Source organism: Nasonia vitripennis (genome assembly GCF_009193385.2).
Source record: "Nasonia vitripennis strain AsymCx chromosome 3 unlocalized genomic scaffold, Nvit_psr_1.1 chr3_random0005, whole genome shotgun sequence".
In the NCBI taxonomy this organism is placed as follows: domain Eukaryota; kingdom Metazoa; phylum Arthropoda; class Insecta; order Hymenoptera; family Pteromalidae; genus Nasonia; species Nasonia vitripennis.
In genome coordinates, this window is record NW_022279624.1 from 485,001 (window position 1) to 503,812 (window position 18,812).

The 18,812-nt window shown below is 36.4% G+C and overlaps 2 protein-coding genes across 6 annotated transcripts in view; one reads left to right on the forward strand and one right to left on the reverse strand.

Annotated features, from left to right (window-relative positions):
* Nucleotides 1-18,812, reverse strand: part of LOC100113848 (ADP-ribosylation factor-like protein 6) — a 246,997-nt gene that overhangs the window by 221,957 nt on the left and 6,228 nt on the right. The gene's annotated exons all lie outside the window — the stretch shown is intronic.
* LOC103316486 (peptidylglycine alpha-hydroxylating monooxygenase) overlaps nucleotides 1-18,812 on the forward strand; it is a 112,066-nt gene that overhangs the window by 80,117 nt on the left and 13,137 nt on the right. For all 5 annotated transcript variants that reach the window (XM_031925906.2, XM_031925905.2, XM_032601772.1 and 2 more), the window contains one exon: nucleotides 4,322-4,540. In XM_031925906.2, the coding sequence (XP_031781766.2) occupies nucleotides 4,322-4,540 (219 nt within the window). The remainder of the gene's footprint in view (nucleotides 1-4,321; nucleotides 4,541-18,812) is intronic.

The following is an 18,812-nucleotide window of genomic DNA, read 5'->3' on the forward strand; positions in this document are numbered from 1 at the left end:
ACGAGGACGAAGTTAATAGCGCTTTCGCTGAAAGTGCTACATGTGGTAGTGATGCTACTCCTGTTGGCGGGAGATATCAACCTCCAAGGGCGAAGAAACAAAAAACACCCCACATTCAACCTGCTATTTGCATGCAGAAAGTTACTTTCGATGGATTGAGGATTGTCTTACCATGTGACGACGAACGAGAAACTTGAAGCCTGCGTTACTAGGGTAAACGAAATCATGGTTTATATTAAAGAATTTTTAATTGAATGAATTAAAAACGATACAGAAAACTTGATTGAAAATGCCAAATCTACTATGATGAAAACCTACGAGGTATTTCAACAATATTATACTCTATACAGCGATAATATTAAAATTAATGTTGGTGATAAGTTTGTAAACGATATTGATGAATCATTGGTTAATATAATTATTTGTGAAATTGCTGCCTTTAAATTGTTTGATATCTATAGGGATATAAACACCACTATCGTCAAATCATAATAATTTATCATGTTATTCTTCGTTATTACGCTTTGTACATATACACTTTTTACTTCAAATAAAACTGAAAAAATAGACATATTTTCTCTTGTTATGTCATTCAATCCTCACTTTTCCCCCTCCATTCTCCCTACGTATCAGTATAAATACCTTTGCGATTCGAGGAGCTACTCATTCTCACATGTACCTCCTTGAAGCATCATCATCATTGAAAAAATGGATAAATTAAAAAACGTATTCTTTTCGAGCAAGAAGAAGAAGGAGAAAAAGCCTCTCATTGAAAAAGATAAAATGTCAGAATCAAAATTTAAGAAGTATGAATACTCTAATAACACCTTCTCGTTTCCGAGACAACAAGGCTACAAGAGCTTGGATGAGTAATCTTTGAATCTATACATTTTATTATCTAAAACGGTCCTTTTAAGGACCGCAATATTTTCATAAACGTAGCGCAAAATAATAATATACACATTCCTCATCCCATACACCATGTAAGATTGATGTTTATATTAGAGGATGGTGACATTATTAAAATTTCATCTTCCAAACAAATAATTAGGATATGTTATCATGTAAACATATCGTTAAGATGTCTTATACACGTGTCATAAAGATAATCTTTATCTTGTAAATAAGGTGTCACGCGTGTCGCATCCTTATCTTATAAACAAGTAATAAAGATTAAGTATCATGTTTGTTTATACAAACAAGTAATAAACATACTGTTTAATATTGTGGTAAAGATATCTTATTTGTTTATGTAAACATGATATGTGACTTACACGGTATAAACATGATACTCTTATCTTAATTACCTATTTATAAACATGATACATTATCTTATCATTATTACTTGTTTAGATTGATAAGATAAGAATGCGCCAGTGATGACGTCATTTGTTATGACTCCCCATACCGGTTTACTTACTACTGATATCAACAGGAGAAAGTTTTATTTTTTAATATCTACAAGTTTTCCATCTAACTTTTTTGTGTGGAATGCTTAGGATTCGAGTTAGAGACGAAAAACCGTTTATAGATATTTTTGGAGTTAACCGCATTCTGCGTACATGTGCGGGATTGAGCTGGAAATAGAACCACAAGGTTCTGGTGGTGAGGGGAGTTTGCATACAAAATTTTAGCAATAAATCGTGTTTCACCAAAATTTTTATTCAAAAATATGCGTAAAAATTGAACAAATTGTGCCCGTATTTGAAAACAACGTAAAGGATCGCGATACAAAAAAATAGTTTTTTTTTTAATTTGTGCGAGTGGAAATTCGTTCTAAAACTGCAGCCCGATCGGTCAAAAATTGCGTGAGATATCGCATCTCACACATTTATCGCTTACAAAACTATAAGGTACTTGTGTACCGCGGTCGTGACAAAAACTATCAAATACAATTTACTGTCAATAGAAACTCCTTGTTTGTTATTTCATACAAGAGATTCACAATTTATTGTAACGAGGCACACGTTGTAAATGTTTGAATAAAAATAAAACGATTGACCAAAATTTTCAATTATTAAACCGTCTCGATGGCGTCTCCTTAATTTTAATTTAATTTATTGACCAGAAAGAAAGTACAAAATATTTACATGGAAATAAAACATTCCGTACTCCTGCAAAAATAAACATAGTTATATGTCCGCAGGCCTAGCATTAGAGAAATTATAACAAAAAAAAAACTTAAAATCTAAAAACTTAAAATCTAAAACTTATACTATATTTACACAATTACAGTATGACTCTATTATTATTGCATTTCATGCACATTGGAGATCAACGAATTTTACAGTAAAATTCTTAGTGGAGATTATATTGTTAACAATTGAGTTTTATCCAATCTTTGATTCTTTTTTGTTGATTTCGCTTGCCTATTTCTAGGACTTTTAATTCGTTCGGTAGTGCGTTGAACGTTGAGATAATTAAGGGGATAATCCCGAATCACAAATTTATTTTTGTTAATAATTTTTAAAATTTTTTTCTGTAATTTTTGCACCAAATCTCTATTGTTTTTATACGCTCTCCACCCCACGCTATTATCCCATAACTCAATATACTGTGAAAAAACGCATAATATACCATCATCAAAGTTTCAGTTGGCATATACTTTGCAATTTTGTAGAATATGTACACTAAATATATCGTTTTTTTATTATGTACAACATATGCTTTTCCCACTTTAAGTTATAGTCGAAAACTAACCCCAAATATTTGTAATGTTCTACTCTATCTAACTTTCTATCCTGAATCTTTACATCAATTTGGTTTGGAACACTATCAACATAACTACCAAAAGTCATGCAGACGGATTTGTCCACATTTAATGACAGCTTGTTTACTGCAAACCAGTTAGCTATTGCTAATAAAAACGCATTCATATTATCTTGTGCTTCTATCCACGTATCTCCAGTGGCAATTATCGCCGTGTCATCAGCATATGAAAGGCAAATTAATATTTTTCATACATTTATTTTCTTATATCATTATACAAAGACGCCTTTTATAATTTATACCACTGAAGTTCATGCGCATAAAGTAGCGCTCGCACATATACACGTGAAAAGGCCCCAAGCGCTCGTATTAAAAGATTTCTGGTTTGCATAAAAAAATCTGTGCAGGTCAGCGTAAAACACGCAGCGACGAAGTGCCTGAAATCGTGACTTGCACGCCGCCACATGGTAGGGAGAACTATAGGTTAGTCTGCTACTCGGTATTATCTGTGGCGTTGCCGACTCTGCGTGCACGGTTGCTATAGCTGACAACTTGTCTTCGTGCGGGCGCCGCGGCTTCGTCTGCTTCTTAAACTCGCCTTCGTGGAGCTATTGCGCCACTAGATGTTTTTGAGGTTACGTCCTTTAATAAAATGCTCAAGAAATATGAGAAAAAGCGTTTCATAACCAGTTATTCTTAGCTATATTTCCGTATATCTTATAGTCATTCTGAGTTTTCTGGCCATTTTAAATCTTTAGAAATTTGTAGAGATAATAAAAGACATATAGGCTAAAAAGCAAATCTTATTGATTATGATATTTTCGGAGTGCTACCCGACGGCACAGTGTAGGTGTACATATGTATACTAGTTGTTGGGAATCTTTCTTAGGAACATGCGATGATGAAGCCGTGAGTCTCGGCTAAGAAGACATGTATAAGCAGATATTTGGTTAAATGGTATCCTAATTAATATTACGAATAATAGTACATTATACAACAAGGGACCAAAGTCATAGATTATTCCCGCGGGTGGGTTTACTGCCCGAGCGAATTGAGGAACGTAATCACCCGAGGGAATGATCGACTTTAGTCCCGTGTTGCATCTAGTGTTTTATTCACGACTAAACTGTGTAGCCACTTTATTCCTCGAAAAGTGGGACCTATTCAGCCACCGGCATTATAATAAAAATATGCATTTAAACATTAGAAATTTTCAGAATTTTAATTTTTTAAAAACACTAAAATTGTTTCATAATTCTTTAACTTTTCAACATTTTATAATTAAAAAAAAAATAAAGTGAAGTTGCGGGTATAAAGTAAATTTGCGGAAATAAAATGTTGCTTTCGTCCCACTTTTCAGGAAATAAAGTGGCTATTATAGTTCAGTCGCGAATAAAATCACGTATTTACTTTAATTAGCTTTTTATTATCCCTACCAAAATATTAAACTATTAATCATGGCTATTACATGTATTTATTTTATTTAAACTTATTTATTGATTCAGACAGTAAAACATGGCAATACAGTAATCATGATAAAATAAAATTATTAATAGCATAATATGATTCGTTAAATTATATATGAATACAAATTGTTTAATATTTTTTTCAGCCTGAGTTATATCTATGTACACCAGTTAAAGTAAACACAATAGATACTTATTACATCGTTGGGTTCGAACCGAATGCCACAATGGACACGGCACATCATATAATTTTATATGGCTGTTCTAAACCAGGTAGTTCTAAACCGTTATGGAATTGTGGAGAAATGTCTTATTCAAGTGATACATCTATGACCATTGCAAGTCCGTGCGAAGACGATTCTGAAGTTTGTATAAACCTTCATTTTGCGATCAGATACACACGCATAAACGCACACAAAGGCGCGCGCACACACACACACACACACACACACACACACACACACAAATATAATATTGCGTGCAGGGGTAGAGCATGCCTCAGTACTTTTTTTCTGTACTCTTTTCTTTAGCATCGCTGAATGTAGAACATGAAAAAATCGAATCAAAAACCTCTATGACTAAGATGCTATAAAGTTCTAAATATTTATAAAGCTATAAAATATCCTAAACCAATGAAAAATGTACCCATACGCGTCTAATGAATATGCTCAAACATTTATAAATCTACATTTTTATTTATTAATTTATTTATTTCGACCACATATATTTACAGACTAGTTAAGTAATACTCGTATTCCGTAGAGGTAAACAGAGTTACTTGATCGCAAGCCTAAAATACACAAAAAAGAAATAATAAGAATTAAAAATTCACGCACTTATTTACTAATACTTACAACTAAAATACAATTGTAACGACCACCGCTATTTCAAATAAAAATTGTAACTGCGGTGAAATACGTTGCGGCCAACTCAGTTCTGCTTGCACGAATCAAGGCGAGGATCGAGTGCTTGAATGACGAGAGTCTAAATTAAGAAAGAACGATGTACAGTTTATTCACTGTTTTCAGTATGACAAATCTTGTCCCACATACGAGGGCAACCGAGTACGGGTCGACAAGGGAGAAAGAGAAGGTAGTGTACGTCTGAACACGCGAGAGAGAGAGAGAGAGAGAGAGAGAGAGAGAGAGAGAGAGAGAGAGAGCGAGAGATTAGATTAGATTAGATTAAATAAGTTTTATTTCTGTACATTGTGTTGTACAATTCAAAATAACAGTATAAAGTAAAACAAGTTATAATTTGTGTGTGTGTGTGAGAGAGATGATATATATAGAGTGAATGTGAAATGATATATATAGAGTGGAGGAGTGTAAGTGTTTGTGAGATGATTATGAGTTTTCAAGTGCATAAAAATATTCTTTAGCTAATTGTTTGAAGTGTGACATGGATTTAGTGTTGCGAAGGCGTGATGGTAGCGAGTTCCAGAGAGAGAGAGAGAGAGAGAGAGAGAGAGAGAGAGAGAGAGAGTTTGCACTTACCGGTTGACGTGTATATGAACGCTCGCTGCGATGTTGGACGAACTCCTTGCTCGCGTTGGCCGGTTTTTTGGACTGCTCGGACGATGACGACGTCCTGGTCGGTAGCTCGGAGCCAGTTGCCTTTCGGGAAGCAAAGTCGAGTGTGGTGCGCTCGTGTTGCGTGGCCGTGGATGGTGGGGCTGGTCGTGGTCGAGGATGCTATTTCGCGATCGCGAATAATGGAAGCATGCTCGGGACGACTAGACGGATTCTCGGTCAGTGCGATACTAAACGCGCTGCTTCGCGCGCGCGGTATCGTCGATAATACCTTTGCCGAATCTTCCGGATCTGGATTTTTAGAAGTCGCGTGCGCGTGGGAACAATGCTTCTCTCTCTCTCTCTCCCGACTGACTGACTGACTATCGTCCGATTTCACTTCTCTGCTTTCTCTCCAAGGCCCTGGAGTGGCTAATGCACAGGCAAGTCTTAGAGTACCTTGAATCAAGGCTTTTGCTAGACAATCTTTAAACAGGCTTCCGCACTAGTCACAGCACTCTAGCCTAATTAAGCTAACTGATGATGTCAGGGTCGGGATAAACAAAAAGAAAGTAACACTTCTCCTTCTTTTTGATTTTAGCAAGGCGTTTGACACTGTATGTCATGTCGGGCTCTTGAGAAAGCTATCCACATTCGGTTTCTCAAGCAGGTTATTCGTTGGTTTGCCTCCTATCTCACTGGGATAGAGCAGGCCGTCGTTAGTAACAATAGCGAACGTTCCTCTCCTCGACGTCTTAACATCGGCATCCCGCAGGGTTCCATTTTGGGTCCCTTGCCGTTCGCATTGTACATCAACGACATCGGTTTCTGTCTAGATTCCGATGTTTCTCATTTTATCTATGCGGATGATTTGCTAATCTACAGCCAATGCTACCTTGAGGAGCTCGATTCTTTATCTAACAAGATCGAGTGCTAACGCCGAGAGGATAACGGGCTTGGCTGCACAGAACCGGCTAATACTCAACGTTCGCAAAACGCAGGCAATCGTCCTGGGCTATCCCTACTACATAAACGCTTTGCCAACTTTTGCTAATACCTATATCAATATAGGGGGAGCCCGGGTCGAATACCAATCAACTGTGCGCAGTCTAGGGTTGGTGCTCGACTCTAAGTTAACCTGGAAAGAACACGTCACACAATTGTGTAAACGTGCCCATTCACTAATGTACAGACTCAATTTTTTTAGAAAGAGCACTGTTCAACGACTGCGCAAGCACCTTGTGCAAGCATTATTATTCCCTATCATTGACTACTGTTCACTAGTGTACTGCGACCTGACTCAAGAACTAGACACCAAACTACAGAGACGGGTAAACATGGGAATCCGTTACATCTATGGTGTAAGAAGGGACGAGCATATCTCCCCCTACAGGCGTGAGTTGCAGTGGCTAACCACCGCTGGACGTCGAAAATACTTCATTGCCTGCTTCTTAAGGAAGCTCTTTAACACTGCCACTCCAGCCTATATCATGGCCTTTTTCGACTTCCATGTTGCACTCCGCCCTGTGAGGGGGGAGGTGACCAACCTGGACATACCTCCCTTCGCCACAGAGATGCTGCGGAAGTCATTTCATATCAGCGCCTTATATCTCTGGAACGCTCTACCATCTCATCTGCGGAACACGAACTCTGTCACACTTTTTAAAACACTGGCCAAACGCCACTTCTTGGCTCAGGACAACATCGAGTCCTAGTCGACACACTCTCACTCTCCATATACAGCTCGCATCTTCCCATCTCGCCCTTATCACATCACATTCCATTGCACATTCCATCTCGCACACATCTATCACCCAAACTAAATTAAAAACACTATACACAGCAATTACTAAAATGTAAATATTGTACAATATAATGTACAGAAAAATAAAATAAATAAATCTAAAAAATCTCTCTCTCCATCCATCCATCCATCCATCGATCCACCCATCCCCCTGGTCAAATTTGAGATTTGTATCTAATTTTGCATTTTTTGTTTCTTTTCAATGATTCGTATCTCTTCAAGGGTGCATTTTTCACTGAAACCACTTGAAGACTTTTGTGTATAATTTTTATTAATTTTTCAATAAAAATAATTTTAAAGTCATATGTATATGTTAAGTGTTGGAATATGCCAAGTTTTTAAATATAGATAGCAACTGAGTTTTGCAGCATATAGTAAAATTATGTAAATTCTATTTGAAACGAAAAACATTAAAAGAATAATGCCTATTATTTTTAATCAAAGTAATTGTGGGATAAGTGAATATAAAGAAAAACAACCTTAAATTAATTCAAGTAGTAATTTATACTGCAATCATTTAAAATTACTAATATATATATCCTGGCCAATCAGATTTGTAAAGATCATATTTATATAAAGATCATATTTATATTAACTATTTACATAATTTTACTATATGCTGCAAAACTCAGTAGCTATCTATATTTGAAAACTTGGCATATTCCAACACTTAACATATACATATGGCTTTAAAATTATTTTTATTGAAAAATTAATAAAAATTATACAAAAAAGTCTTCAAGTGGTTTCAGTGAAAAATGCACCCTTGAAGAGCTACGAATCATTGAAAAGAAGCAAAAAATGCAAAATTAGATACAAATCTCAACTTTGACCAGGGGGATGGGTGGATGGATGGATGGATGGAGAGTAAGAGAGAGAGAGAGATTTATATGTGTTTTATTTTTGTACATTATGTTGTACATATTTATATACAGGGAACAAGAAGCAGAATAAATTATTGTGTAAGTGTGCTAGATGTGAAGAGCGTGGAATGGAATGAAATGAAATGCTAAGGTGAGATGGAAGAGTATTCCGGAGATAGGAAGCGCTGATGAAAAATGAATTCTTCAGTACTAACTTTAATAATTTTGTCGCTAATAGTTTTGAAAGTACTTTTAGTGCGACAAGTCAGTATTTGAATTTTACCAACATATGATGACCCTAAGGTTTAAATATTAATACCAGACTATTGCGTACAACCATAATTTATCAACTGATGTTCTTATTTTTTGCAACAAACGTATGTTACCTGACATTTTGAGAATCATGTAGATACTTTTCTAGTTCCAGCAGCCACCTTGTTGACTATATTGATAGTGATTAGATAAAAAACCCAATATTATAGGCATAAGTATAAAAGTTTTATATTCATTTTCATCACTTTTTAATTAAAATATCGTGATATGTTGCTACGGACTAAGCCCAGCTTTGGAAGTTGTGAACTACTTGACGTTTTACTGTTCTTCTACTACTTAAAGCTAACTGCATAACTATGTTGGTATCGATAGACATGAAATGTACCAAGTTGTAAGTGTCAAATTTGTATATAAAAACGCTTATGAGCCATTATATCATGTTTATTTACTGCATAACTTCTAGTTGTAGGTCAGTCCTATTCTGAAACTTTAGAGCTACTTTTTTTTACTATAAAAAGGTATCATTTTACTGTATGAAGGTGGGCGGAGTCCCGATCAAACACTCAGATTTTCACATTTTAAAGTTTAAAATGCAAATAAGGTAGCCTTAATATTGGAAATGGGTGTTAAATGAACACAGCTTCGGCTACGATTTAATAAAAATATCTTTATTAAAAGTGCACTAGGAAGGTACGTCTTTATAGTACGACTGCCGGGCAGAGACTAGCTATTGAACAAGGGTTATGGGGCTTACGCATACAGTTTTCCACTCCTTCTATATGCTTAAGTTACAGTTTTGTTTATGAAATATACTCCAAACGTAGAATCATTTTTGCTATAGGCATGCCACAAGTATTCAGTCACTATGGCATATTCCAACACGCCCCCACAAAAATGCATTCGGTTCTGAATAAAACATTTCGTAACAAACCATATTCAATTCAACTAATGCTAGCTAAACTATTCTAGACGATCCTTCCTGGTGCTTTCTGGGGAAATTACATATAGTCTAACATTCGTTGCGAGGATTAGGGAAACCCAGTAAAACCTAATCAGACCAGTTCGATGGTATATCTTAACATCCGTTTACATGCTTATAATAAGACTTACATTTCTACTTTTAAATGGAGTAGATTATTTCTTAGTAAATTTGTACCTTGAGATCAAGTATACATTATCACAAACGAAGTAACAATCGTAATTGATATTAATTTTAAATTAAGAATTTAATTTAGTAATTCTCTATTAATCAATTTTACTCAATACATGTCGATTGCTTGCATTATACATGTGTTTATTCGTATTACATATTTTCTCCTTTCTTTAATACAAAAATTATTACAGATTTGTGATTATGATATTTTGTAATTAATCTGGTTGTTTTCAATTTTGATTTAACCATTATTATTCAACTAATTTATTGAATTTTGATAATTATACAATAGAATATGATATACATCTATTCATTGTATATTCAAGTTATTAGAGTTATTTCCAATTTCTTGCTATTCAACAGTATAAAAATACTGTATGTTTTTCTTTCTGTTGTTTTAGCAATATTGAATTTTAATAGTTTTCAGTATTTCAATCAAATTCTTTGTGATACTTTTTAGCAATTACACCTCCTTAAAAACAAACAAGTGACTAAAAATGCTTATTGCATTCTTCGATAACTCAGTAGTATCTTTTTCTTTTGATTGAAAAAATTCGAATCTCTGAAATCTGTTAAACCACTATCTTAAACCAATCCTAGTGGAAAAAATGTAATAAATTGTAATAAAACGTAAAAAAATGTAAGAAAATGTAAGAAAATGTAAAAAATTGTACCTTTTTGTTGGATTTCGGATCTTTTTTCTCATACGTTTTTGTACACTTTCTTACATTTTCAGATTTATTAACTTTTTTTACATTTTATTACATTTTATTACATGTTATTTTACTGCCTAATATAGTCAATATATTTTTTTAATTATTAATTATATAATAAAAGGTAACAATGCATAAGAAATTGTAAGAAAAAGTAAAAGGATGTACCCACGTGGAAAAGATTTATCCAGTCTGTATACAGATTATATACAGCCAATTGTATACAGACTTTATACAAAAGTGATCGCTTATTTTATCCAGTCTGTATACAGTTTGTATACAGGCTATATAACATTGAGAAAAAACAAGAAAAATTTTCCTTGGTTGCCATGGTAATGATTCTCGTTGATAAGTCGTTGCCAGGGGAACCGCACATCCGAATTTTTTTTCTATCCAGTCTGTATCTAGACTGTATATAGTTTATATACAATCACTTTTGTATACAGCCAGTATCTAACCTGTATACAGACTGGATAAATCTTTTCCACGTGGGTAAGCAGAAGTAAGAAAATAAAAAAGTCACCATTTTCTTATATAATATTACGTTTACAGACAATTTTTTACATTTTGTTATACTTTTTTACGTATTGTTACATTTGTCGTTTCAAAGAATGGACCCCCATAAAATCCTGGATCAATGGATTTGTAATAAATTGTAATAAAACGTAAAAAAATTTAATAAAATCATATCCTCTATCATAAATTATTCTCTCAGAAATCTTCGTAAAATTTCATACCTTCTACAATAAAATCTTTTTTAAAGGTAAACCAACGGCACGTTGTGCACGCCGTGGCACAACCCTAGCTTTAAGACTGCAGCTACTGTAGTAACATTTTTGGGCGCGCAATGTTCAATAAAAAATTTTGTAGAGCTGCGATCCCAAAATATCGCTAAAATATAAAAAAAGAAATTTACCGAACTAAATTTCAACCTAAGATATTTCGCGAATAAAATAGTCTTTTGGAATGAATCTTTTTTCTTAATGAGGATTCGGTCAATCGCTTTCTGGTAAATAGCGAGAGAAGTGCCACAGATAAAATGATAAGGATATAAATGCATTTGAAACATTCTTAGGGTGGTTTGAAACCACAATATCAAAGTGCAATATAGAAGTGCCGTGATTCGCACCGTTGTTGTATCGTGCATACTTCGTACACTTTTACTTGCCAACGCGGCGCTGTCGCGCCCCTTGATTAGAGTGATCGGTCGATAGTTTGTATGTTATGGTTTGGACCTGATTTGTGAATCGGTATCACTTCAGCTTTTTTAAGTGCATCAGGCCAGATCTATTTTTCAATACACATTTAAAATATAAGGTCCGACTATAAGACTACAAATAAGATTATTGCGCAATAATCCCTATCCACTCCGCCATTTTTAAATTTCATTGCATTTATCACATTAATAATTTCTAGCGTGTTCGTTGGCCTTAGAAAAATCTACTTAGGGTTTATGTCTAGCATTTTTAGAAAACTATGGCATCATTAAAGTTTTATTTTTTACCCATTTTTATATTTAATGTATCTCATCATTTTTTTGGTTACATGAATTATTCTGTACTAGGTTTTTATCAAATTTAATTTTAGCATCTATAATTACTTTATCTAGAACAAAATTATACTTATTACTATAAATTATAATTATTACTTTATTTAGAATTTTGGCATAAGTTTTATACTGAGATTTAAGGGGATGTTGGCGCAAAAGCTTCGCAAACCCGCCAGGGGGTATTTTGTATTTCCGAACTTCTAGAAAAACAGAAAGTCCGATCGAATTTTTCTTTTGGTAGAACGATTGATTAAACTTAACACGGCGCTACAGACTCGGTTTTTCATTTGCAAGTTTTATGTACAATTAGATTTTAAGGTTGGCGCTGGAATCGCATGAGTACGACGAAGTACGCGTAAACATCTGTTCGTATTTCCAAGATTTTAGAAAAACAAAAAGTCCGATCGAAATTTTCTTTCGGTAAAACGATTCATTAAACTTAACACTGCGGCGCTACAGACTCGGTTTTTCATTTGCAAACTTTATTCAAAAAGTTTTATGTAATAGAAAACCAGTGTTTTTTGGGACGACGTCCCCTTAAGTCGTTCATTATTATTATCTAGTTTGCATAACTCATAGAACGTTTTTTTTTACGATTTTATTATTGACTCTGTAATCCAGTTCTTTCTACCTAACTGTCTATTTTTTCTTATTTTCGTTGTGGCTAATTCTATGCATTGCTTAATCTAGTATAAACATTTATTTATAGCAATGTTAGGATCATTGATCACCGTAATACCACGCTAGTCTCTTACCTTGATAATATTTACTAATTTCCTAAAATTCATAAAAATGTTAACTTCGATGAAGATAGGGTAACGATCTGTAATATCAAGCTTCATCTTGTTGGTGGCCGTATATAGATTTTCGGTTCCGATGAAAATATTGTCTATGCATGATCCTTTAGAGATACCAATAGGTGGCCCTGTAATACCTATAATACCAGAAATATATCCTTTTTCATTAAAGTTACAAACAAAGTCTTGGCTATAGTGGTCATATTCTAGTAAGTCAATATTAAAGTCACCAATCACTAGGTGTCTTTTAACATTTTTCTTATCAATAAGATATTTATTTAATTCTAGTATGAATTCTGACTTAGGAATACCGTGTGATCTATATACAGCGAAGATTTCAAGTCAGCTATTGTTATTTAATTTGATCCCATAGTTTATAACGTTTAATCTTCTCGTTTCTAGTACTCAGTGGTTTGGATTAGATTGATATTAATAACAACAAATACTCCATTATTCCTATTTATGTTACTAGTTTATAGATATTATAATTAATTTGCACAAAAGTCAAAATAAATATATTTTTTCAATAACTACCATAATATTACTCAATAACAATATACATTCTTCGAATTTAATTTAAATTTAAATAATAAGTATTATGCTTTAATGTTATGATGGAATTACTTCTGATTTTAAAATAAAATTATATTTTAATAATGGTATATTATTTTATTATTGTTTTTGTTTCATATTTCTATTATTATAAAATTGTGGATTATAGTTTTAGCTAGTTCTAATTAATTTGCTCAAAAGTTTTAGTGTATACAATTATTGCCGGTTTATTATTCAAACTTTCTATCAGTATTTTTAATTTACCAAAATTATTTATTCTTCTACATAATATTAAAATTCTTTATTTCAGAAAACGATTCCTTCTGTAAACATCCCTATATTTTGAGGAAATATTCTACAAAAATTATTTTTTTTAAACATTGACTGTAATCTTGGCATATGAACACATGGATTCATCTCAGAAATGTAATTTTCGAATAATTAGTGGTTGTAAACATTAACAATAAACATTAACGAAGTAGCGTACGGACAAACATATATATATCTCTTTTTTAACACGGAAAAATATGATTTTTTTTCGTACACTAGTATGAGAAGTTTAGATGTATAAAAATGCTAAATAGAAATTCTTAGGTATGGTCCACATCAGCTTTAGCGGCGACGTCAAAATGTTTTGGCCATGCCGTTGACGTCGATGACGTATGTTTGATTATTGATGCGGCGGAGCACCCTGTGCGGCCCCGTATAGGACAGCTGAAGCGTCGTCCGGACTGTGTTCACCCTCCAGAACACGTAAGCACAGGTACGCAGGCCGCCGTGGATGAAAGGTGTTCAAGGCGGCAGGTGTCTGGAGCTTGGGACGGCCTGAAGCCTGTTCATCAGGATGCGGAATTCGGATACAAAAGGAGGACAAACATCGCGGAAGATGCCTGCAGATCCTCTTTAAACATCGTTCTCAGGTCGAACAAGACATCGCGCGACGTCCTTCTGTGTGCTTGGCCAGAAATACTTCTGGGTGATGGTCTTGGTCGTAGTGCGAACGCCTGGATGCGAGAGGCCGTGCAGCTCCTCGAAGACGGTCTTCCTCAGTTCCCGGGGGACGTACAGTCTGATCGTGTTTCTGTCTGCGTGCACAATAGAACGAGGAGCCTTTGACGTTAAATGGCTGCAGCTTAGAGATCTCGACGTTAAGAAGGTGCAGCAGATTTGCGTCGTTGTTCTGTTCTTAGGCGAGAGTAGCTAGGTTCATACAAGCTGGCATCTTCATTGCCTTGACTCTGGACAGGGCATCTACGACGGTTTTGTCATGACCCTTGACGTAAGCTAATGTGATTTGAAACTGGAATAGGTAATCTAATTGTCTTGACTTACGAGGCGAAGCTTTCTTCGGAGGCTGCTGAGTTGCGAGCGAGAGAGGCTTATTATTATGATCTTACGGGCGCCCCTCGAGGATGCTGCTGAAATGTGTGACTGAAGTAAAGGTGGCGAGAAGCTTCCTATCGTACTGTATCGTCTCTGTGTCTGAGAATTTCCTGAAGAAGACGCCTAGGGGCTTCCAAAGGTCATCATGCTCATGTTGCTCTAGGGCGGCACCGATGGTGACATCAAAAGCATCCGTGAAGAGCGAAGGCGAGCGTTTTTGCGTAGAAAAGTTGTCTTAATTGCGTCAGCGAGCGCTTGCTTTATGGCGATAAAGGCGTCTAGGTGAGAGACGAGGGTTTCTTTTGCTGAGGTCAGCATATCATTGAGCGGTGTGAGTAGGTCTGCAGTTCTAGGGATGCAGCACCTGTAGTAATTAACTAGTCCAAGAAAACGACAACGCTGCGACGAGTCTGCTGGTTGAGGATATGCCTGGATGGCCTCGATTTTGCCTGTCAGTGGTTTGCATCCTTCTGCGGAGATAATGTATCCAAGGTACGTAACTTTGTTCTTGGCCAGCGTGCACTTATCTTGGTTAATTCTGATGTGCGCTTCACGGAGAGTCGCTTAGAGAGTCTTGAGGTGCTCCAGATGTTGCTCTTTGCCCCAGAAGGTGACGTTGATATCGTCCAAGTATACTCGAGCCAAAGGCAGATCACGCAGCAGATGATCCAAGGCCCATGGATGATCTTGTGAGTTTGTAAAAGCCAAATGGCGTAATTATTGCTGTTTTATGCGCATCTTCTGGTGCGATTGGAAGCTGATAAAAAGCCTTCTTCAGATCGATGACTGAGAAGGTGTCGCCAGGAAATTCGAGCAGCAGGTCCTCGATGATTGGTAGAGGGTACCTGTCTGGCGCAGTACGGCTATTAAGCTGACAATATTTGCCAGTAATACAACAGGAGCCGTCGGCTTTTTTGACTAGCCTTAACCAACTCGCCCAGAAACTGTCGTAGCTGCGGACGATGCTCACCTCGAGTAAAATTTTAAAATCAGCGCGCGCTACTTCGTGACGCTCATTGTGGAGTTGACATGGACGCGCTGCTGCTGGAAGTCCAGTTGTGACGATGTGGTGCAAGGCAGAGCGATGATGGTGCTTTCTGACGTGGCAAGATCTTGATACTCCTTGAGCAGATCGGCGAAAACTTCCTCCGAGACGTTAGCAGAGATGTTAACTGCGTCTGAATATACTTGCGTTGAAAGTACGGAGCAGGCTGCGTGATGGATGTGATCAGCGTTGATAAGTTTTCTTCTTTGTAAGTCGACAGCCAGGCTGAAATGCGCCAAAAAGTCAGCACCGATGACGGGGTTGCTGACATCTGCGACGATAAATTTACACGCCAGGGACTTAAACAGAGCGAGGCCAAGAACATCGTGTGCGTGCCGTACGTGTTGATCGTGTAAGGGTTGGCTGCGCTGAGAGTGAGTGGGCCACGAGTTCTTTGCTCCTTGAAATATGAGCGAGGTACCAGGGAGACTGCCAAGCCGGTGTCTATAAGGAGCCGGAGTCTTGATTTCCTGTCGCACACGTGCAAGCGCTGCTCCGTTGGTGCGCCAACTGCCTTGGCTTGCGGGGGCTGAGGCGCGTTCAGTTTCCTGCTTTTGATGGGAAGTTGCAGAGAAGCTTGCACTATGTGGCCTCGTTGTTGAATTTCGATGATATCAGCTCCAGCCAGCGTTAGATGCTGCGGGTGCGACTGGAGCAGCTGCGTTCGTCGGTCGAGGGCGTGAGCACGAGCGTGCGTGACTTCTGCTGTAGCTGCTGTTGATGTTGTTATTGCTAGTGATGACGCCAGCGATCGACCCTAGCAACGAGGTCTGCCTCTAGATGGTAGTGAGGAGCTGGGCCATGCTGAGCCGCAGCTATATCAGGCTCGTGCTCTAAAACAGGCGAGGCAGTGACCGATGATACGCCGCTGATGCCTGGCGCGTGCTGACGACGTAAACATCTCCGGGACCATCAGCTGGTCCGCGAGGTTGGCCAGTTCGTCAAGTTAGGTCGGTCGGAGCACGCGGCACATGTATTCCGGTGTTTCAGGTATCTACAAACTTGTTTCACCATTCTCCACTCCTTATCAGAGGGATTAATTTGATGTCGACTTAACACTTTCACCGCATATGCTATGTCGGGACGTACAGTGTTAGCGAGATACAAAAAAGAACCTACTATCCCTTTATAAGGACCGTTTGTTTTGTTTAGTATATTTTCAAGCTGATTATTGCTTTTCTCTCTTACTTGCCTTTTTCGATTCGACACTTGGTATGTCACCATTGGCGTTCTCTGAGAATGCATATTACTATATCGAAAACGTTTCAACATTTTGTCAATGTAATTCTCTAGAGTCAAAGTCATCTTTTGATTTTGTCTGTCGCTATTTATTTCAATGCCAAGGAAGCTCTTGGGCTCTCCCATGTCCGACATTTCAAATTTCAACTTAAGTTTTGATGTGATTTCATCCAGCTTATGTGTCATTAGTGGCTATCAGTATGTCATCAACATACAGCAACATTATCAGATGTTTCTCATTGTTGCGCCAAATAAAGAGACAGGGCTTTGAATCGTGAGACTTTAGTCCTAGTTTTATTAAAACTTCTGTAAATTGTTCGTACCACTTTCTCGGACTTATTTTCAAGCCGTACCAAGCACGTTGAATCTTACAGACTTTATCTCGTCTGGTTTCTGGTGAACAGTCAATACCCGCAGGTATTTCCATATAAATTTCGCTGTCGATTGTTCCGATCAAACTTATTTATTACGACTAGCACTGATCTGATCAGAGGTATCCAAGAAATAGGTGCATATGTTTCCATAATTTGTTATTGTTTTGATCTTTGAAACCCTTTATCACAAGTCGAGCCTTTTATTTGTTTTCATTATTCAATCCAACTTTTGTTTTTAAGACCCACCTTTAGTCAATTATATTAGGTATTTTTCCTCCTTGAATCGTTGGTCTGTCGACAAGTGTCCAGACTTTATCTTTTTTCATTGAGTCTAATTCGCTCCTAATAGCTGTTCGCCATTCAAGCTTGTTTTAAGTACTCATGGCTTACAGTACAGTACTCTGTAGGAATTTGTATCATTTTCTTCAGTTGCTATGATTGCATTTCGTTCATCACTTTCCAGCAGATTTAATTCAAATTCAAGTGCATGTGACTCTTATAGACGCTCGACTTCTTTTACTTTTTTTGGGCGTCCTCTTCGCTATTTTTGTCCCTCTGTTTCAGAGATCAAAACTTAATCTTCTTCGAACTTAACAAGCCATGTTTCCTTATTTATATCTTCCATCGGATTAGCCCAATCCTTAATGATCTGTTTATTGTATTTGTCTCCAAATACAAGCTTTTAATTGAATCGAACATCCCTACTTTCATAGTATTTTCATTCTTCAGGTTTCAAGAATAAATATCCAGTTGGTTTATAGCCAATTAATACTACTCGTATGACCTCTATCGGACTTGTTTTTCTTAGGGTCGATACCATTAGGTACTTCGTTATTACGTCGTTTTACACCACGACTAAAAGTACCAATATAATCTTTAAGTTGATTCAAAGTTAAAAGTTTACCAGCCGTATTTTTGTTAAAAAATTCGGACTCTTCAACTTAAGGTAACTTATTGTATAATCGAACTAACCTATCCAATCTGTTCCAGAAAGCTGATGCTCTCTCTTTATGTTGATTATATCGAATACTGTGTAACTCTTTTCTTATACTTCTAGTAGTCACGTTTAATTCGTTTTCTTTAATACGTTTAATTTCATCAAGCAATTCAATAAGATTTCGGATATCCGATACCTTCTCGTAATAAGATATATTAACGTAATCAATTATTATATATATTATACGTAATCAATTCTATTTATGATAATGTCTCGAACTCAAACTTTATCTTTTTTCAGCTGAGTTTGATCAGGCACGCGTGTTGGCTGAACTGTCGAATCAATCACGAACAATAAATCAGCAAGAGTCAGTTCTGAGTTTAAAAAGTCCAAAACGTATTAATGTTCAAATTTTGTGTTAATTTGTATTCTCTACGAAGGTGC